The sequence below is a fragment of the Pyxicephalus adspersus genome, chromosome 10 (genome assembly GCF_032062135.1).
Source record: "Pyxicephalus adspersus chromosome 10, UCB_Pads_2.0, whole genome shotgun sequence".
Lineage (NCBI taxonomy): Eukaryota > Metazoa > Chordata > Amphibia > Anura > Pyxicephalidae > Pyxicephalus > Pyxicephalus adspersus.
Window position 1 is genome coordinate 44,177,686 of NC_092867.1, and position 22,309 is coordinate 44,199,994.

Here is a 22,309-nt window from a genome sequence, read left to right on the forward strand (position 1 = left end):
TCTTGATCAAGCAATATGGTAAGACAAAAAAAAAAAAGGCAAGACATAGGCAATACAATTAGCTATCAAAATTTCACACCCTTTGGCTCTGTATAGTAGGGCAGGAGACCTGCTTATTCTGTGATACAATGAAAGCCTAATTCCAGATTCTATACATAGCCCAGTCCAGCAAGGGCAGGGAACATGCATCAGTTTTACCTTTACTTACAGGTCACCTCCCCACTCCTGTTCCGGCATTTGGACAGTATGAAGCAGTGTGAGCTTATCTCTCTACTATTCTGCTGTTGTTAGTGTGTAAAAGTTTTTAGAAACCATGTTAGATAGATATAAGACTTTTAAATGTAGTATCAAAAGTAAGATAAATTAAATCAAAAAGGATAAAAAAACAAACTGGTTAAAAATACAATTTTATTGCTATTGACACATTTATTGTAAGACAAGTTTAACGCCACCTATGTGGTTTGGAAAATGCTTGTAGATACAAATTAATTGTACATAATTGTACCTCCTGATTTCTTCTAACTGAAGACTAAATTGACAAACTAGCAGCATGTAACCTGTCTTGAAGGATAATTACTTTACATTTTGCCAATTTACATGTTTGAATACAAATCCCTATACACAAGCAGGTTTGTGAGGTCATTAGAGGAATAACCTGGCTAAATATTCAGAGTTTTAATGATTCCTAGCTAGTACATGAATGGTGCTTGACATTCTGACTATTTTATCTATCAAACACATTTTGCACTTTAGTACTAAAGAAATGTTTGTGACAGATCAAATAAACAGTTATCAAAGCAAACTGAACCTTTGGTAAACCAAGTTATGCAATGCACAAAAGCTCTCTAGCTGAACATTTAACTATTTGGCTACATTCTAAAAGCGAACCTGAAGAATATAGAGGCTGCCATTGCTGAAAAATGTAACCTGGGTGTAATGCTGATCAAAATGCTTCAATATCTGAAGTCTTTGACCTAGAACATATCTGCAGATTCCTATACACAGGTCAGGGATTTAGAAAGTATAGAAGTTGGTGAGAACCAAGTGGCTAATGGTATTAAAAGGTAAACAGTGATTGCCTGAAAGTATTAAGGCTTTAAAGTAAAGATAACATAGACCGTTGATCCAAGGAACATCTGATTGCCTCATGGAATCAGGAAACAATTTTTTTCCCGTTATAGCAAATTGTACCAGGGTTTTTTTTCCTTCTTCTGGACCAACTATGTCTATAGGGTTTTATATCTGGGATATGTTTATCTTGCTAGTGGTTGAACTTGATGGACTTATGTGTTTTTTCAACCTGACTTACTATGTAAGGATGTATTACAGCCCTCATATTTTTCTTAGTACAGGTTTTCTATTAAGTGTACATGTGCCCTAACCATGGAGGGTATTGGGCAAAACAATAAAATAACTTTAATGCCAGGTGTCTATATAGTGTATGTGCAAGGTAGTGTTAGACTTTGTGGATGGGAAGTAGGTCGGTGGCTGCCTACGAGTGAAGGGTTTGATGAGTGGGTCTCTTCAAGGGTTTTAGGATTGTAAAGGTAGATGAGGAGCACCATGAATGAACGGAAAGTGTTGAAAAACTTCAGCTGGTTGAAAAACAATGATAACTTTATTTGCATATTATATTTTAAAATAGCCATTGTGTTTCAGGGAATTGGAGCTTTAAGTCTTTGGCATTATTAAATCTGTTGGTCCCAAGAATTGAGATCTGGGATGTCAATTCGATTTATTCAATTCGACAGCTATTCGATTGATCAGGGGGATATTGTTCGGGTTATTCGGAATGCCGAATTCGAACACGAATAAAGTCAATGGTGGGAAAATTCGGGTTATTTTTTGGGACTGTAAAGAACTGGAAGAGCAATCAGGGGAGCGGAGCTGACAGCTCCACTCCCCTGATTGCTCTTGCAGCCCTTTACTAGTTGTATGTGTTCTTCAATAGAGTTTCTCTATCCAGGAATAGGGATAGTGCTCCCTGATTGGCTGAGGAAAGTTGGAGGTTTTGAATGGGGAGACTTGTCCCCATTTAACCTCTACTGCCGGGTATTGCACACTGTTCTCAATGAATGCAACCACGGCCACATGCCCGGGGATCCCACACTCACAGGAGGATTCCCACGTGTTTTTCGAGTCGGGTTTATCCAAATTTGAACAGTAATATTACTCCACCCCCAAAACAGCACCTTGGCAGTTAAAAACAAAATCTACAGATTTTTATATTAATACCATGATACCATGAATATGTTCCCAGTACAATAAAGTTGTTATCTAATAAATATTTCTACATTAAAACGTTGGTTGACCATTCTAACTAATGCACTACCCTTTACACCTACAATGTAAACCTATTAGCAATACCAGTGAAGTAGACTATAGTACTGTAGTATATACTCCAGATATAGTTAATATAAAGAAATGTAACCATTGGCTGAACAAACAATCCTGTTCCCAAAATAGCTTTTTTCATTTAAGTAAAAAATGTATAATTATCTTCCACAGGTGTATGTGATAAAGTCAAACCCAAGAACCCAAACCTACAATATATTGCATCTTACTAGTCCTTAGATGTGCTGGCTGGACCGGTTTTAATTTTTCAGGAATTTTTTTAAACAAGTATAGAAACATACTGGTGTATGTAGAATTGTGATATCCTTATTGTTCCTTCATGTGCATTGAACTGAAATCTCAATATTGTTTGCCTTCCAAGCTATCTTCATATTAGGAAAGCCGAGGGTGACAAAGTTGTTCCTGCAATGATGCAGTATATTGAGAAAGCATTGTGTAGTTGGCAGAATCCCAAGGCTGAGAAAAAGAAAGGGAAGCTTAAAAAAGCAACCATCACATTTAGGAACTGGTAGGCTACAATATATTACATTTTTTAGGTTAAATACACTTTGAGATGAATAGCAAATATTTCTTCCTGTGTACCAGCCAACCCATTGTCAATGACCACAGTGATAGCCAGTGTCAGTGACCACTGCAGTTTCAACAGTGCAGCAATGGGCACAGTTTTTTTGAAATGTCGCTCTGCCTACAATCTTCCAAATCCATTCTCATTCTGAGTATAGATTTCATTTTTTTCATGTATTTAGCATTTTCTATAAAATATGCAATAGGCTTCTGACTTTGTCTATAATTTAGATTATACTCTACATAACCCTCTTACATTCTTCCATCCATTATGGTTACAATTACCTCCCTGTTTATGTTGTCCGGCGCAAGCTCTGTAAATCTTTAGCTAATGTCAAGAAATTCAGATTACTTTAGGTTTGTTGTTTTCCAGATGTAAAAAAATAAATAATTTTCCAGCACACTGACTAGGAATTAGGAAGCAGAGAAAGTGTTGGGTTTGGATTGAAATTATTCACCTCCAGAGCTACGCACTTGTATTTGTTTCTATTTTCAGCCAATGCAATTAGCTGTACATACAACGATATGGAATTTTTGAATGAGAATGTTCCTATTAGTTTCTATATTATCAATTAATAGACCAGCTCCTTTGGCACTTCCCATGGAAAATTTTCTCTGCCAAAATGACCGTAGCATGCAGTATTCTGATATATGGGCTTCTTCAGGTCTAGATCCCTATGGAAAAACAAATGTAGGGACACAATGGTTAAAAATGCAGACAATGTAAGCTTAAAGGTTTGCATAAAAAATGACAAAGATACATTTTTTTCAGGGCATTGACATCCAACAGTGTGTACCTAGATCTAGCCACATTAGTCCCTCCCCAGAGGAGCTTGCTTATTTGTTTCCCCTTACATAGTTTTACAGAAACACATGTAATCAAATAACCAATGGTATGCATATTTAGATAAAACTAGAGCAAAAACAATTTACCCCAAATTATCAGGAATAATATACAGACTAAAAAAGGATAGTGGACTTGGTAACAATTCCATATAAGCTTTCATTGATACGGTGGGAAAAACAGAAGGTCCAAATTTATTATGTGTTAAGCAGGGGATTGCATTACCTAGAATGATCTAATTATTCATTGACAACATATCTTACGGCTGTGTGTAGGCTTGCTTAAGTCTGTTTTAATTTTTGACATTTTTATGTTAATTTTATGTAATATTAATAATTTGTTGTATGTGATTACAAAATGTATAAGAAGGGGTTATAAAAGCAGTTCTCTACCAATGACAGCTTACCATAGAGGAAATAGTAGTAGTCAGTAGCCAGTGTAGTAATTGTTTTGCTTTAGAAAATGTTATTGCATCAAATTGATTTTACAAATGTTCACATGATTTCTAGTGTATGGTTTTTTCATTTTTACCTGACAATGACGCCGGGTCTTAGATCAAAGTTCTTATTGACAATGTCCAGAAGTTCTTTCTCAGTTTTCTCAGAGGTCCCATAGGTGAACAGAGAAACAGATAATGGATAGGCCACACCAATAGCATAAGACACCTTGTAAGTCAAAATAAATTAGTATAATAATTCTTCCAGTTTATACAGAACAAAATATAACAGCATATATGTACTTATCCTCACTCAGATTAACATATAACTATATTAAATTACATTAATCTTTTTAGTTTACTTCTTGGCCCATGGGGCAATAAACTGCCTGGCCTAAAAAGTCACCAAGCTTTTGAGGGCATTGTTATGATCTGTTCAGTTGGTTAGCTCTAGGTTCAGCAACATTTTATGCCCAAAAATGTCAGCGGACTAGCTGTATAAACAAAATGATCAAGTTTTTGATAAATTATTTTTTTTTGAACACGATGACATAGACATCCAGTCAGTGTATACACACATTTTGTCCAGCCAGTGTATGAACACATTAGGGGGGCCATTCAAGTTAAAAATTCTATTTTCTAACATATCTGTTGAATACATTGTGATATTGGTGTTACTACATATTGTGGGTAAGCAGTCAAGTTTAAATATTCCTATCAGATCTGGCTTTCTGCATAGCTAATATAGGTCATGGCTGAGGACACGGGGCTTTGGCACAGTCTTCTATGCATTTCGTGCTGACAGTAACACATTCTTCTGTGTAATAAAAAGTTCCATTCCACTGGAGTAAGGGGAGGGGAGGTAGCAGCTGGCACGGGGCAGAAAGCATAAATACAGGTGGATTATTTTATCTTACATACTTTACTAACAATACAAAATAAAAATAAAAAAAGATGAATGTACCTGAACAAGGACACGGTAACAGAGCTTGGCATGTACCAAGGATTTTGCAACCCAACGAGCAGCATAGGCAGCAGAACGATCCACTTTAGTATAGTCTTTCCCTGAAAATGCTCCACCACCATGAGCACCCCATCCTCCATAAGTGTCTACTATAATCTTCCGGCCAGTGACTCCAGCATCGCCCTGCAAGTGATCATACAATGTGCCACTGAGATTAATAAAGGTTGTAGTTAAATCACTTACATTTATGACTATTGATTTTTCTTGCTATTGATGGAAAGTATTGTATTTTGGGAAAAATATCGATATGGTTAATTAAAGTCCATGTTTTAGGTCAAAGTGAGGGTGGACTTAACTGCTGCATAATTAAATCCCATTAAATGGTAGCTGCATATGTTACATTTTTTCAGGCTTTTGCCTTACTTATATCTAGTAATCCTGCTAGTAATTTCCTATCATGGGGTAAGACCACCAACCCAAGATAGAGGACCTGATTTATCAAAGCTGTCCAAGGCTGGAGAGGATACACTTTCATCAGTGACCCTAGGTAAGCTAGCAAACCTAAAGTCATTTGCTATTTGTTAGCAAAGGGTTTTAATCCTGAACAACATCCATTCCTGATTTCTTGGATTACCATGTTCCCTGATAAAAGTGTATCCTCTCCAGTCTTAAAGAGCTTTAAAAAATCAGACCAAGTGTAACTATGGAAAACAATTTAGTATAGAATAGGAAAGGAAGACAGCAGAATAATTCTCCTCTTCTTCATAACATGGGGTGAGGTCCTTGGTAGTCTATGGAAAATGGAAGGCAAATGCTAACTGATAACAGTACATCAGAAGCAAGGTCTACATGACTTTGAGCTTAACATTTTTTTAAGATATTGAGAATTATCAAATAGATATTAGATAAAAAATGCTTTTGATGGTAAATTTTATAGAACAAAAATTATCATATGCCACTTAGAATCTGGAACATAAAAATGCCTAAAAGCGATATGTGAAGTAGCTATTACAAGAGGTCACCTGGGGGCCACCGATGACAAAACGTCCACTAGGCTGTAGGTGGTAGATAGTGTTCTCATCAAGATACTTGGCAGGGACAACAGCCTTTATAACCTTTTCCTTTAGGGCCTCCCTCATATCAGACAGAGAGATGGTTTCATCGTGTTGTACTGATATTACAATGGTGTGTACACGGACAGGAATAACAGCTCCATTCTTCTGGATATACTTCACTGTCACCTAGAAGACAAACACAAATTTAGAAGTGGCCCCTATATAGTGAACCATATTGTTGCCCACTATGTTTTCCCAGTGGATAAAGCCTTATTAATCGTATTGATATTCAGTTAGGTGAAAACAGCGTTGTATGCAGTAATAAGAGGAACACAACTGGATTAGTATGTCTAAGTGTGAAAAAATAATATCTAACCTGTACAATAATATACTTTCACAAAAGCTGCACTTTTTTATATGCAATAGAAATGCCCTATTAGTTGTAAATTAAAATGTTGCAGCATTATAATTCAAAAACATATCACAGAAGCTAATATTCACAATAAAGAGCTATGATCAGGGCTTAGGTCTGCTATGATCTAGATCTTTTTTTAACATATCAGTATACCAATTAAATCCTAATAATTGTAAAATCAAATAAATTCATGAAATTGTAAAAGATTAAAATTCTCTATGCAGTTAGTATTCCAATAATATCATGAAAAATGTGATGCAAGCTGAATAGACGACAAAAGACAGAAGAGGGTGCATTTAATCAGTAACCATAAAATTCCACGGTGTGTCTGTACATCTACACTTCCTCAGGAGCTGACATTTTTTATTTTTTCATTAAGAAGATATTCACCAAGATATTCATAAAGCTAAATTTGTGCATACGTAAGCAGTGATTTCTAGGTAGCTAGTAATTTGAGACAGAGAAATCCTTATAATTTTCTCAATACATGTTTTTTGGATAGCCTCTGAACTAAAGCATTTCATATATTTACAGTAAGTACTGCAAGCACTGATTAAGCACAAAATTACAAGCAACAATTAGAATCCGAAAAGTGTCATAAACCAAGACAACTAAATATCCATGTAATAAAATTAGATTATAAAGCCGTGAACCGGCACAAGTTCTAATCTTTACGCTGGGCCTCATTAAACAAACTTTTTGCTTTGGGAAGTAAATATTATTCACTGACGAAATAAGAACACATTTCACTTTCCAAGCAGATCATGCAAATTTGGATAAGTTCCATTGTGTTACATGGCCTTTAGACATGCCTGAAGTTATGGGTAACAGCTGAATGGTGTATGTTTACTCTTCAAGGAAACCAAAATATTCACTGCGGTAACAGATGTATTCAGCTTACAGGGAGAGTACACATTGCCTATGTATAGGCTGTCACATCTCACAGGGAATTTTTCACACAGCCAATACTACAGATAAACTGACACTGGCATATAATGTAGTAGTAGTAATGAGGATGTGTTTTGGATAACGCAAAAATATAAATTAATGAAAAGTGGAACAAGAATTCACAGTGAATACAGACTATACATTTGTAGATTCCGCAATTCAAAGATAAAACATATATACCCATCACATATAAAGCATGGCATTTACTTTTGCATTTGTTGTGTACTTTATTATCAATTTATGTTTTAGTGCAGAAAAACTTTTAGGGAATTGTTTAGATGTCTAGTTTTGGCCTTTTTAACCAAACTCCTAGAAAACAACTGATTTTCAAGGCACAATTGACATTGTTCATTCTTTCTGTGATTTGCCTAGTTACAATTTTTTTTAGGCTTTAGTTCCACTTTAAAGAGGAGGCAGTTATAAAATTAGTTTAACTCTTCTAGTATGTAAAGGTAATTCTAGCAAACATGATCATTTACTGTTTGGTGGATAATATAGAATAGAATATAGAATATATTAAACTGAAACTTTCTTATATCTCTTAAGGACTCCAGCACTGGGTTCATGGCGCTTTTCTTACATATAGCTAGACAGGATGAAAAAAGTCTATTAAGTTCAACAAAAGTAAAACTGACCCCTAATGAGCATAATCCACCAGTTCATAAATGTAATCTATTAGTAATGTAACAGCATGTCTGGTAACATTAGTAGATCTTGTCCCTACAAAGGTAAAGTAGAAAACAAGTGACCTGGAGCATAACATTCTGTGAAATATTAGTTTTAGATAAAGTAACAATTTAATCCTAAATGATTGCATATGATACAAAGTGGGCTTCCTATGTAAAACTGGATAAAAGTAATTGTCATATCAAATGTATAAAGGTAGGTGTTAGTCTGTAGATTATAACTTGAAAGGCTGAAACAATGAAAAGTGGGGTTTGATTGCTTGCAGTGTTTAACTACCTAGCTCTTTTTAAAATTATTTTTAAATTATAAAGAGGTGAAAAATGCAAGAAGCACCTGAGTTTTTGAATCTGGTCTGAGCCATGGCAGCTCTCCATTACGCCTTAATTCTGCTAGTTTTGCATTTAGCTTGTGGGCAAGGACAATAGTAAGTGGCATACACTCTTCTGTTTCATCTGTTGCATAGCCGAACATCAAACCCTATAAAAGTAAACACAAAATTTAAACATTTTTAATTACAAAAATGAATTTTGGATTTTCACTTACATCTTTAATACAATTGTTGTATGTAATTCTAACAGCCTAACAGGTATACATAGTACAGCAAGGCCAACACAAGTTACTTGGTGGTGAAGTGTATTTCACCTCTGCAGACATAAAGTTGTACCCTGAGCTAGAACAATTGATAAGGATCATGGTGTGGCCCAATGATGACATCAAAAAACATACATGGCACCAATAGTGTCTCTTCTGGAAGAGTAGATCATTAATTCTTCTAAACCTCCATTTTCCCTAAATATCAAGAGGTAGTATTGGTTCTTGTGTATTTTTGAAAGTAACATGGATAATAAAGCATAGGGGCCCATATACAAAACTTGCCAATGGACTTTGCGGTGTGCTGCCAAAATGCAACATGCACCTTTTTTGGTTAATTATTGGGCTTTCTTGAAAGCACACATCATAACTGGTAGTATGACATGCATGAATGTGTGAATGAGTCCTCAATTGTTATTTTAGATAACAGCACTTACAGGTGATTTGAAACAAAAAAAGAACATTGGACAATTCAGGCTTCTTAAAGGATTAAGAACTATTTAATTAAACTTACTATTAAATCAGCAATATATACACTATAGTACCTGATCACCAGCTCCAATTTCTTCTTCTGCACGATCTAAATGTACCCCTTGAGCAATATCTGGAGACTGCTGTTCCAGAGCTACCAACACATTGCATGTCTTATAGTCAAAACCTGCCATATAAAAAAACAATGTTAACGGATTCATTAAACAAAATATCCTTGAGTGGTTTTATTCTAGTATAAATACATAAAGAATGTCTGTATTAACTAAGGATAAATATGTTAAGAAAGTTGGGGTTGTAAATATTTAGTTCTAACCTTTTTCAGAATCATCATATCCAATGTATTTGATGGTGTCACGAACCACTTTCTGGTAATCAACAATAGCCCGAGATGTAATTTCGCCACAGAGCAATACCATTCCAGTTTTGCATACTGTCTCTGAAACATAAAGCATCACATTTAATTTTTCCAAAATGCCTATTATGTGGAGTTTATGCAATAGATGTTACAATCAGAAGCCGTAACAACATGGTTTTGGCAAACAATCAATAAACAACAAAATAAAATAGTACAAAAATTAAAATTGTAAATTATGGTACAACTTCCACTTTCTTTAACCATGAAGATATAGGGATGGGGACATCTTTAAAGTAAACCTTACAAACATTGGCCATGAGGTGAAGGGGCATCTTGTGGTAGCCCTAATCTTGACTATTTCAGGGGTGATATTTGCATACAGTTTTAGTTGACTGTAAAGGCGTCTACAAGTCATTTTAAAAAGTACTAAAGGTGTATTGCAATTATAGATTTTTATCATATGATTAGACCAAATTGGCCAATTTGTTGACAGGTTCATTTAAAATGTTAACAATTTTCTCCTTGCAACAAATGTATATTTAGTTTAAAACTATATTTTTCATTCTGCTTGGCCAGTCAAAATAGCTAACAATTAGAATTAAACTTTGGGAAATGTACTATCATACTAATAATCATCATACTAACTATCAATCAGTCATACTAACTATCATTCTAATAATGGGACTACTTACCACAAGCAACCTTGGCATCAGGATCTTGTTGTAGATGAGCATCTAGAACAGCATCACTTATCTGATCACAGATCTTGTCTGCAGGAAGAAATTGTGATATGGAGTATACAACAACAGTAATTTGGTAATCAAAATGCAGTTTAAGTTAATTCAGAAGCAATATTTTCTGGTGTCATAGGAAGTTTATATCATGTCAACTACCTCTGATAACCATCAGTCAATAAAAACGCTGATTTTGTGTACCCTGAGAATATTTGATCAGTAGTATGGATGTGGTAATGCCATACTGCCATACATACCAGCCAGTAGAGTTTGAGCAGAGTACAAGCAGGTGCAACCCAATAGTTTTGTTCATAATTAATTCTCTCATCTACAGCATTGCAATGTCAATTGTGCACAATGCCCACATTTTTTTATCATTTGTGCCTTAAAAATTCCTAGCAAGTCTTTGCAAGGCACACTACATTTGGGAGCTCTTAAAAGCTTGATGCTTCACTGCAGAAACTACTGATCATATACAATTGGCTGTAAGCTTGTTTTCATTAAAAATAGCTATCATCAGGGAGAGGAATCACCCAAAAAATGAGAACGTTCAGACAATGGTGATGTTATCTTTGCTGGGTGGTGTTATGGGCTGCTGCTCACTTTCTGAAGATCTACTTGAAGTTAGCTTGAATTGTGCTAATGTCCATGTAGCACAGACATGAATGTTGAATATTTGGGCTGAATTTATATTAGGCCTGAATCTAAACAGCAAAACTACTCATATTGTGTTGCCTTTATCCAATTTTTTTAAATTTACTATATGTACCATCATTAATACAACAAATGTTTCAAACAAACCATCAATATAGCGTTTGTTTGTAGCTTATACAAGATGAACTCCAATAAACCGATCAATCTACACACTAAGTAATACCAATATTTACAAAAGCATTGTCAAATAGGCTTTACCTATTTTCTCTTGTGTAAACATCGTAGGGTTATAATTAAGTATTCCACATTACAAGCAACTATCAAAAAGGAAAGCCATTCTTTTCAGAAAAAAATGTATGTAAAAAGTGAGTAATGATTAATTGCATTAGCATTAGTCAGAAATCAAAATATATTTTTATAACATTTTAATGGAAAGCGTAACACAGAGCAAATAAACTCATGTAAACCGTTTTTTATGTGAAGGTTATCATAACGGCATGATAACAGGGACTATTCCACCTAGTCAGTAGCAGTAATGAGGTCTGATGCAAGATATAGCTTGTGTAACTATGTTGCTTTCTATTTGTGATGTTCATACTGTGTTTAATTATGCTCCAAGATGTTCATGAATGCAAGAATCACAATGTTAAGCGGTTGGCAGCAGAAACAATTATAATTTAGTAGATTGTGGACATTCTACAAGCCTTCATTAGATCAGCCTGAAATAGTACAGATGCACCATCATACAATAGAAATGAAAAATAAAGTTAAAAATTATAAACTTTATATATATTACATATATATAGATAGATAGTTTTATCTATATATATATATATATATATATATATATCTCAACAACATTAATGTGCCTATTAAAATATTCGAATAGCAAAGGGTGCACTTCAACTTCAGAACAGTCCAGCAATCATGGAGACTGCAATACCAAAATATTGTAATGCGCAACACACAACTATTGGTGAGTGATTACGAATTTTTGAATATAATGGTACATTTTTAGCTTTCTTAGGTTTCTTGCTATTGATGGTTGGGTTATTTCAAGGTATAGGCCATTTTTTGGATATAGTACACAATGCCAAAACCTCATTTATATGATAAATCCATTTATAGGGTAGACCTTATTTGTAACAATTATGCAAATCATTGCAAATAAAATCCAATATTTTATGGTTCGTATTCTCTTTTTAGTAAGGATGACTTTATTATGTGTATTCTTTCCTCGAACACAGGTGCTCTAAGATAACATAAATGAAGTTGACTCAGGTGACTTTTTTCCCTAGATTGCCATGACCTAGTGCCAGCTTTTCTTGCATGGAAAGTTTCTGTGAAAGTGGTGGCGAGCCTACACTATTTATAAACCCATCTCTTTTTACAAAGCCTGCCTTGCATACAGTGGTCACTATGAACAAAAACAGTAACATATTCATTTAAATTTTATTGGCTGGTCACCAGAAGACACAATTAAAATAAATAACTTATTATTATTTTTATTTTTTGTTTTTGAGGAGGGTGTTAGGCTTACTACAGGAATCATTACAGGGGATCTAGAATCATCTGAAGCTAAATAAAGAACTTTTTGTACCAGTAGGAACACAATTTGTACAATGTGTTTTTTGGACATTACGAATAATATGCAAGCATTTTCACCTGATAAATTCAATCAACCTTTTTATTTGATTTGGGTTATACTTATTTATAAGCTTACTATGCTATGCCTAATGGCTTTGCTAAAAGGAAGCCCACTATATATTGTAACCTCAGACAGAATTGCTCCTTCTTTCCACCCACTCAAATCTTATTGAGAATCCTATTATTATGACTGCATTCAGAGAGGTATAGTGTGAGACAGCCTAAAAGCTTCCACTTAGCTCTTTTTTTGTAAAATCTATAATATTTTGTGACACATTCATTGTGTACATAAGGTTGATCTATCACTAAATTGTTTACTATTTTTTTAAAAAATGGTGAAGCCCCTTCTCCTTTTGCGGTGATAAAGACAGAATGAGAGCGCAGAGCCTTCTCCAGGAGTTTAGTTCCACTTTAATGTAATATTTGTCTAACTAAGCTTTATTATGGTTATAGCATAGTAATATAGTTACAATGTAGTTATTCTGCATTATATATAAACTTTTAAACTAATAAATAAAAAGTCAATCACACATTGAAGACTCCCTACAAAAATGTAGGTCCTCTATGTAGCCACTCATCCTTTTTAGTGGGATGAGGAGAATGGTATGTTACCCGCTCATAGTACATGCCTCTCAGGTTCAGGTTGACGAGTACCAAGTCTTTACCAAAGCCAATGTATTTACCAATGGACTTATGTGGCAGGAAACCCCAGTATGACTACCTAGCTCAGAGGTGTCCAATTTTAAGAATTTACTTGTTCATACAAATCTAAATTAAATGATGTCTGCTAGAATTACTACATATGTGTGCGGATCCTGGTCCTTAGAGCCTGGAGTTGGACAGCCCTGGCCTAGAAGAACAACCACAGACAAGGATACAGGAAAAGGCAGAGGGGATGATTTATTAAAGCTCTCCAAAGCTGGAGAGAATACACTTTCATCAGTGAAGCTGGGTGATCCAGCAAACCTGGAATGGATTTCTTCAAAGTTATTTGTCATTTGCTAGCACATATTGTGAATCCTGGACCAGATCCATTCCAGGTTTGCCAGATCAACCAGCTTCACTGATCAAAGTGTATCCTCTCCAGCCTCGGAGAGCTTTAATAAATCAGGCCCAGAGTGTAGAAGACAGCTGTGAACTGGTAAGAGATGTGATCAGAAGAATAGGATACATAGATGGACAGTAAGGGAGCTGAAACCAATATAGACAACAGAATCAGTAGCTAAAGCCAATGTAGGCCAAGTCAGGATATATAAAAAAGAAATGCTGAGCCAAAATAGCTAGAAATAGACAGAGACTGAACTGCAATAGCCTGCAAAGTCAAATTTAGACCAATGCACCAGGTCAAGTTAGTAGGACAGAAAACCTAAATAGCCACAAACACAGAACATTAAAAACACAAGTATAAGAGGGCAGAAACAGACTGATAAAATAAACCAGAACAAAAGTACTGGAATTGGGACTTGAAATGCCAGATTATACTTGGAGAATCTCAAAGATTGGTCTGCCATGTAGCTTCTTCTTCCATTACAAAGAAAAGAATGTAATTGCTTGTAGTTAACATGTATGTAATCCTGAAAAATGAATTTATCCTCTTTGCTCCCTTTTTGTCTGTCAAATTTACAGTTTAAATAGTTTTGTTATACAGTTGACAATCGAAAATCCGGCCATCGATAATCCAGTTACTTCAGTTTTCAGGCATGAATTTCAGATTGCTTTTTTAATACAGGGACTGTATTACACTGTTTGGCCACTTATGTTTTGATAGCGCTGTTCTGCAGAAATAGCTGTTAGGTCATGCTTGCTACACTAAATACACGTTAAGATGTCCCTGCTGCCTGCTCCCGGGAACTGTGCCAGATGTCCCCGGGTGCTGCGAGAGGAAGGCTGCCTGTGTGTGGAGGTGAGTACAACCTTCAAAAATCCAGAATTTTCAAAAGTTTGGCACTCCTCAGGTCCTAAGGTTGCCAGATCTTTGAATGTCGACTGTATCCTACCAGAAAGTGCTCCTCCACTATGTCCTATGGATGCTTATATAAGTAGTGTTACCAGCCCTGTACAGGGTGTTCTGTAGTCCTTTTATCATGTAGTCCTAACACACTTTCTGTCCTATGGTGACAATGTTGCCACTTAATAGATACAGCAGAGAGTGAGGGTTGCCATACTGGGACAAAAATGTGTGACAGGCAGGATACCAGATGAAAAATCAGGAAGAAAGAATGAATAAAGAAAAATAATGCATCTATTAGAAAATCAATTTTCCATTAATACAATTAGACTGGCATTGTTATTTAATTATTTTTTTTAAATTATTCACACACATATATATATATATATATATATATATATATATATATATATATATATTTCCCAATGTGTTTTTTTTTTTTTTAGATCATTTCTACAAAGTACTTGTGGAAGATCTCTTTTATCTTTCCATAGGGCAGAAAAAACTGCTTGTTTGTGTATATTTTAACTTGTGGCCTTCACTTTAGAAGTGAGTTGGTACATTTTGTTTGCTTTTTGATTCAAAATCAGGATTGTTTACTATCTTTGATAAGACACCTACGTGCAAGACCTTTGTGTCCAGTAGTGTACATTCTTCACAGAAGTAGCACATTAAACTGCTGAAGCACACAATAAACAAGGCAAAAGAGTTCAGAAAAGTTAACGTATATTGATCTGTAGTAAACTAAATACATAGAAGGAACATATTAAGCTTACTATGTAAGTGATATGATTTACAGTGCACCAATCATGTTTGCTCCTGGTATGCTCAGAGTCAGGTGATAAGGTCAATTCCTAACCTATCCAAGCTGAGTATTGAGAATTACTAGATGATTTTTTAATATTACTATTATTATATCACTAGTTGAAGTAATTATGGATGTGTGTGGTGATTAGAACAAAATGATTGAGTCCAAAAATCACTTTTATTTTACAAATGTTGGTTGGGCATTTTTAGACCCCACCAAAAAAAATGTAGGTTGTATGGAGTTTAACATATGTACCATTAACAGTTCAGCAACCACCATATGCAATAAAAAAAATCTAACAGTACCAAACACTTTTTGGAATACAGTGGACATATTACTAACAAAACATTATTTACTACTTATAATGTACAAAAATGGGTTGATCAGTGTATGACACAAAAAATATGCTTAACAAGAAACCCTAATTAGCATTAAAGTGTCTCCTTAAGAAATTGACATGGTACATGGTTTAACTCTTGGTATGTGTCCCCCTGAAATTTCTAGGGATCTAGTCACTGGATGATTCTCACTGCTGAGTCCCTAGAAAGGCAATGACCTTGAGTTTCAGGTTACCCAAAGAAATTCACAGCTTGAATTTGAATGGATAGTAAAACTATTACACCAACAGTGACAGCCTGCAGCCTTGATGCAAAACTGGATGACTCTATGGCTTCAAGCTGTGTATGATGAACTCTAACACTATTATCTGCAGTGATAAGATAACCTCTTTTTTTATAGTTGTCCTTTTACTACTGCAGCTATTCCTAAAGCTGTGTACACACTTGCAATAATTATTGTTCGAAACAAACGACTAAGAACCGATCAATCGAGAATCGTTAACAAAAAAGATGCACAATGACTGACCAAAACACAGACGAACGAGGATTATCACTGGAAATGAACGACTGTCCCGGCGGATCCGATTGATCGACGATCATTCACTATCTATCGTGTATACGGTCATTCAGTGATCGTGAATGTTCTGAGCATGCGCGATGAGTGAACGTTCCTTACAGGTGCTTCACTGTGTCCATCTAGCTATACAAGATAGATATATATTTATACATATATATATATATATATATATATATATATATATATGTGTGTATGTGTGTGTACGTGTATATATATGTGTATATATATATATGTGTTAGTTCGTATGACCGATCTTTCGTACACACTATACAAATTTTGCGCCTATTTTACAGTACATCATTTCCTCTGGTGCACGTCATTTTCTGTATTGTTCAAACGATCGCATCTACCATGTGTACAATATAGTTGAACGATCATATTGTTATTTCCATGTACAGACTCAGCACTATACGATCGCTCAACGATATCATTAATGATCGTTGATCGTTCGTTTTTGAACATCAATTATTGAAGGTGTGTACGTAGCTTAAGAAGGATAGTTTACCAACAACATATACTTTTTATTGGCAAATCAAATCCATTTAAAGAACAATGAAAATTCCCTTCTGTAGGCAAAGATGAAGATTTTTGTCTTCACCTTCCCCAACTTTTCTTCTTTCTTTTAATATCTATTGCTAACACAATATCATATAGTACTGTTCTTGTCTTTGTAAGAGTAGAAGTAAACTTCTTGTCAACCTATAACAATCTGCTGTGGCCCTTTTAACAAAAAAGTATTTTGTTCACAGACCTGCTTCCCTTGACATGTTTCTGTTTTTCGACTGTAAATTCTGGAGCAATCTTTCCCAACCTTTATAATATTCAGGAACCTTAAAACTATGTCAGGTTTTAGAAAACCAATATGGATCACCTAGAACAGTGGGAGCTAGAACTGTCAAATAGTAATAGCAACCAGACTTTTTTAAGAATGTTTTACAACCACCCACAGAAAGAGTTCATCTTTTTCATCTTTTTTTTTTTTGAAGAAGAAGACTGATGGTTTGTCTTAGTACACCAGATGACAGGGTCAACAGTTTATATCCTATCAAAAAATGGAAACTAAAAGCAAAAAATCAAACGATAACACAGCTCAAAAAAAAAAAACATTTTTCACTTGCCAAGGGATTTTCAATATATTTCAATATATTTATTTCAGGTCTGCTGATTTCAGAAATAACATTAGTTTCATGATTGTTATTGTTGTGCCATGAATGTAAAAGGTTTCAATCATTACAAAAAAAACAAGTGGGAGTACCCCGATTTGGAATCGTCAAGACAACCTGTGCCACATGGTGCTGATGTTCCCATACCAGTGTTCAGAACACTCCCGGATTCCTGTATCCGACATGGAGTTTATACAAGGTCTGGAGTGTATACCAGGAGTTAGCAGTGGAAGTGAATATGAAGAAGGTGTTTCATCAAACCAGCAGTTCTCCCAAGAAGAGCTCAATGATTTAATACGTGGCCTAAGTCTGTCTAAACAAGCATCTGAACTTTTAGCATCCAGGCTGAAAGAAAAGAACTGTCTGAGACCGGAAGTTAAAATAAAGGTTTATAGGGGAGGTGACACTCCTACCATATTTCAGTGAAGACAGAGACTTTGTGTACTGTTGTAACATCCCTGGACTACTAGCCCATATGGGAGCACTAGAATACCGAGCAGAAGACTGGTGGCTTTTCATAGACAGTTCCACTCGAAGTTTGAAATCTGTTTTACTGCATAATGGCAACTGCTGTGCATCAATTCCAATTGGTCACAAGAAGAATATGAAAACATCAAAATGGTCTTACAAAAGATTGATTTTAAAATGATGAACTTCCTACTTGAACAGCAAAGTTGATACACAAAGTACCCATGTTTCATCTGCTTGTGGGACAGTAGAGCAAAGCAAGATCACTGGAAAAAAGTGACATGGCCTCCAAGTGAAAACATGAAAAAATGTGCAGCGAACATCATTACCAAGCCAATGGTTGACAAAGAAAAAGTCATTCTCCCTCTACTACACATAAAGTTGGGATTAAATAAGCAATTTGTTAGAGCTCTAAACAAGGATGGTAATTGCTTCAAATACATTTGCAGAGTCTTCCCTAGATTGAATACTGAAAAATTTAAAACAGGCATCTTTGATGGACCCCAGATTTCACAACTTACATGACTGATACTGAATCTTCTGCCTGGCACAGCTAATTCATGGTTGTCAAGAATTTCTAGGGTAACCATAAAGCACAAAAACATGGTACAAACTGGTACAAAACTTGCTTTAAAACTTTAAAAATTTGGGTGCTACTATGAGCATAAAGGTACACTATCTCCATAGCCATTTGCAAAAATTTCCAGAAAACCTGGGCGAGGAACAAGGGGAGAGGTTCAATCAAGATATAAAGGTGATGGAAGAAAGGTATCAGGGCAGATGGGATAGACACATGATGGCAGACTACTGCTGGAGCCTTCAACATGATTGTCCTGATCATTAGCATAAAAGGAAATCATACAAACTGAGTTTTTCAAAGACTTCTTTGTGATTGTTCTGTAAATCTACTGAATTTAGAATATATTGACATTAAGTATTTCAAAAATTTCATTTTGTGCTACATAGGCATATCTAGTTTAATTTCGCCTAATTTTCATGTTTCATTAGTTTCCAGTGAGGTTATTATTGAGGTCAATATTTCAAAAACTAGAGCCAATCTAGCAAAACCAATACCATATTGGAATCTGTGCATCAAACATTACCTAAAATGGCTTTAATCTGTGTGGCAAGAAAATGTTTGATGACCAGTGTAATTAGAATTGTAGAGTTGCAGATAATGAATATGGGCTCCCGTTGCTGAACTTTTCCATAGTAAACATTATCTGACTGTTATGCAGCACCTAGAACTTTTTGAGCCCCCTATTTTTTTCTGGGCTTACTAGATGAATACTTTTTTGGGTCAGTGACTCAAAAACTGTTGATGTTTGATTAAAGGACAGTCAGGGAAATGACATTTCCAGCAATGACATCCTCCGGATTCATCTCCGGATTCCGCCTTTTAAGCTAATCCATGGGGCTCTGGGAATGCTTTGTCCTTATTTTTTTCCTAGGTTTCTTAATTTGTTTAAGATGTAAAAGTTTTACAAAGTTAAATGTTGGTTTTTGGCTAGAAGTGTACTTTAAATAATAATTTAACTAAATACAATTTTGTAAAATTATTCCAATTGAGGTTCCTTTATATATCCATGGGATTAAATAAGTGAGTACATTTGAGTGAGGACAATAACTCAAATAACTGCAGTGATGCAATGCAATATGTACTGTTGTGCTATGTGTGACCTGTGCCTCTGATACAAACAGCAAAGGAAGCCGTGGCTTTGAAACAAATGTAAGTAAGAAGTTGCAGAAAAGGAGGATCAGTGCAGTGCAATTTAGGAGAGTGGAAGAGTCAATTAGGTTGGCATAGTTTGTACATCTTGTACAAATATAAATCCTGGAATAAAATTAGGACATAGCATTCCCAGAGCCCTCTGGGTTAGCTTAGGAGACAGAGCAACAGAGCAGCTAAAATGACAACTGTTTGTCGGGCTTTTTTATCCCATCTAAGAACAATGATACAAGGATACCAATGCGACAGGTAGCATAGAGCACCAGCTACTGGCTGGATAAAAAAAAACTATGTAATAATAATATATAATACTTTGTATAAACCCAAAGGCTAAAAATGTTTTATTCTTTCAATCCTAATAGAGAAAGAAACAAATGTAGAAATGTGCTGCATTTACTTCCTGCAAGGAAAAACAATACAGCATGTTTCATAGCTTCTGATTTGCCACTGTCAGCTGTCATAAAGAAGTGCTCAGTGTGTAGCACAGAAGCGGCTGCTCACCCTCAATCAAAGTAGGTTGAGAATAAAAAATGATAATTGGTACCAATTCCCAGGCCGGGGAAAATGTGTATAGGCTGCAAATGCTGAAATCAATTTAAAAAGCAATTAGGAGGACAAAACTTACCCATGCAGACCCCCAAACAAATCACACATAAGTAGGGTCAAAAATGTAATTTTATTCTATTTATGGAGGAGGATAATAACTATTTCTTAGTAAAAATCGCTATCGATATCTAACTGCTTAAAGATTCCAACTAAATATTTATTGTCCAACATCTGAATAACTGAACACTTGATACTGCAAAGTCTTTGTGGCATTAGAGTTCACTGGTGACATGGATGAATTGCTACTAGGAATTCCACATGCCATTCACAGGAGTTTGAAGAAGACATTATTGGGCAGCAAGCCAAGGGTTGAAGTGTCATAGTTAATTACAGCTCTCAAAATGCATACGTTATGGATATAGTAGATATTTATGTACACACACGTGGAGTTTCCACTGCACTAATGTCTGATTCATAAATTAAACACTTGTAATGCAATGCTGTACCAGCATGTACATTATTAAAATTTGGCAAGACTGTAGATTCAGGTACTACATTAAAATATACTTATTAGTAAAATACATTTTTTTTATATGTAGTTAAAGAGAATATCAATAAATGTTTGATTCCGTTTTCATTTTCTATTTAAGTAAATGTACATTTTTAATTTATAACATAATTCCAATGTAAAATATTTTGCTACTAGCTATATGTATATCACCTGTATACCTATTAATACTTAGTTCATTTAAAAAAAACACCAGCTTACCAGGATGTCCTTCTCCAACAGATTCTGATGTGAACATGAAAGCTCCAACATCTTCCACTGGGTGGTCATTCAAACCATCTACTGGTCCATTCATGATGCAGTGTTAAATAAAACAGTTTGAAGTTGGAATAAGAAATCAGTTCCTGTGCCCAATGTGCAGAGCTGAAAGCTGAGAGCTGTTTTTTTTTTACCCAGTAAGGCTGCAAGATCTTGTTGCTGCTGGTGGCGGTTGACTGTGTGAGTTTAAGATTGTACACGCCTCTCTGTGTGTCACAGCTTACTTTGAGCTGTCAGTCAGACAAGCTCTCCTTTATATGGGAAGCAAAAGTTTTTTATTGACCATGTGGAAGGAATGGAACAAACATTTGCTTGGCCAGCAAGCACACTTTAGCTTTGCTTTAGCTTGTTTGTACGTCCACGCAATAACAAGTGTAGCAATGATCAAAGAAATGTTCTAGTATCTCAATTTAAATACTGAGAGAAATATAAATACTCTTACTGCTGAGGTATCTGTGAAATTACCCGGCTGTTGTGTTTGTCCAATGGTTTTAATATTTTCACTTGCGGTGACCTAGTTCAAGCATGTTGATCAGGAAATCGTTTCATAAAGTCAGCATTGGTAGACTACATATGTCTTCAATAAAGTTCTTTAGGTTGATATATCAAATATATACTAACCATGGGTTATAACACAAAAATGAGCGATATTAACATAAAGGTGTATTTCCACTTCAACTATGCATACCCACCCACCTTAGCTCTCCTTAATGTATAATACAATGCCATGTAATATAGCAAAGAATACAGAGGTAAAGAGAATATGTATGTGATATCCAAAACAGATTTTTTGAGTCATATTGAATACAATAACTCCAAAGACAGCGTTAAGAACAAATAAAAAAGTAAGTTATGTATGTTATGTATGTCTACCAATATTAACCTTTTCCCTGGATACTAAGGATAGTTAAGGTTGACTGAAATACAGATAGATGAATGGTAATATTAATAATGATGTAGAAGGCCTATAGGGTCACAGTTCTGGAGCTATGCCAAATCCTGGCTGTAAGTTCCTCTAGCCTCCTAACTTCTAAGATAGGCTTGATAAACATAATATTTAAAAGATGGGAAACCAGTTTCTAGATTTATGCAATAGATTTCCTGCAGTTGGCAGAATATTTGAAGTTTTTAAGAATGATGGAATAAAGATGAAATAGGTTATCCT

General features: G+C 35.2%; 1 protein-coding gene across 1 annotated transcript; it reads right to left on the minus strand.

Moving 5' to 3' along the window:
* Positions 1-391: 391 nt before the first annotated feature.
* Positions 392-21,381, minus strand: MAT1A (methionine adenosyltransferase 1A). The gene is made up of 9 exons (XM_072424983.1): positions 21,088-21,381; positions 10,399-10,476; positions 9,665-9,787; positions 9,405-9,517; positions 8,602-8,745; positions 6,186-6,404; positions 5,164-5,346; positions 4,295-4,428; positions 392-3,594 (listed from the first exon to the last, which is right to left on the minus strand). The coding sequence occupies exons 1-9, from the start codon at positions 21,179-21,181 to the stop codon at positions 3,492-3,494; spliced, it is 1,191 nt and encodes a 396-aa protein (XP_072281084.1). The 5' UTR covers positions 21,182-21,381; the 3' UTR covers positions 392-3,491.
* Between the last annotated feature and the right edge of the window lie 928 nt (positions 21,382-22,309).

What these genes read in the sequence shown, in the direction of transcription:
- MAT1A (XM_072424983.1), bottom strand. Translation starts at nt 21,181, where the DNA reads ATGAATGGACCAGTAGATGGTTTGAATGACCACCCAGTGGAAGATGTT. An exon ending in TGATGCCAAGGTTGCTTGTG is followed by an intron (nt 9,788 to 10,398) that starts GTAAGTAGTCCC and finishes TTTATGTTTCAG; the next exon opens with AGACAGTATGCAAAACTGGA. An exon ending in AGACCCGGCGTCATTGTCAG is followed by an intron (nt 3,595 to 4,294) that starts GTAAAAATGAAA and finishes GTTTTTCCATAG; the next exon opens with GGATCTAGACCTGAAGAAGC.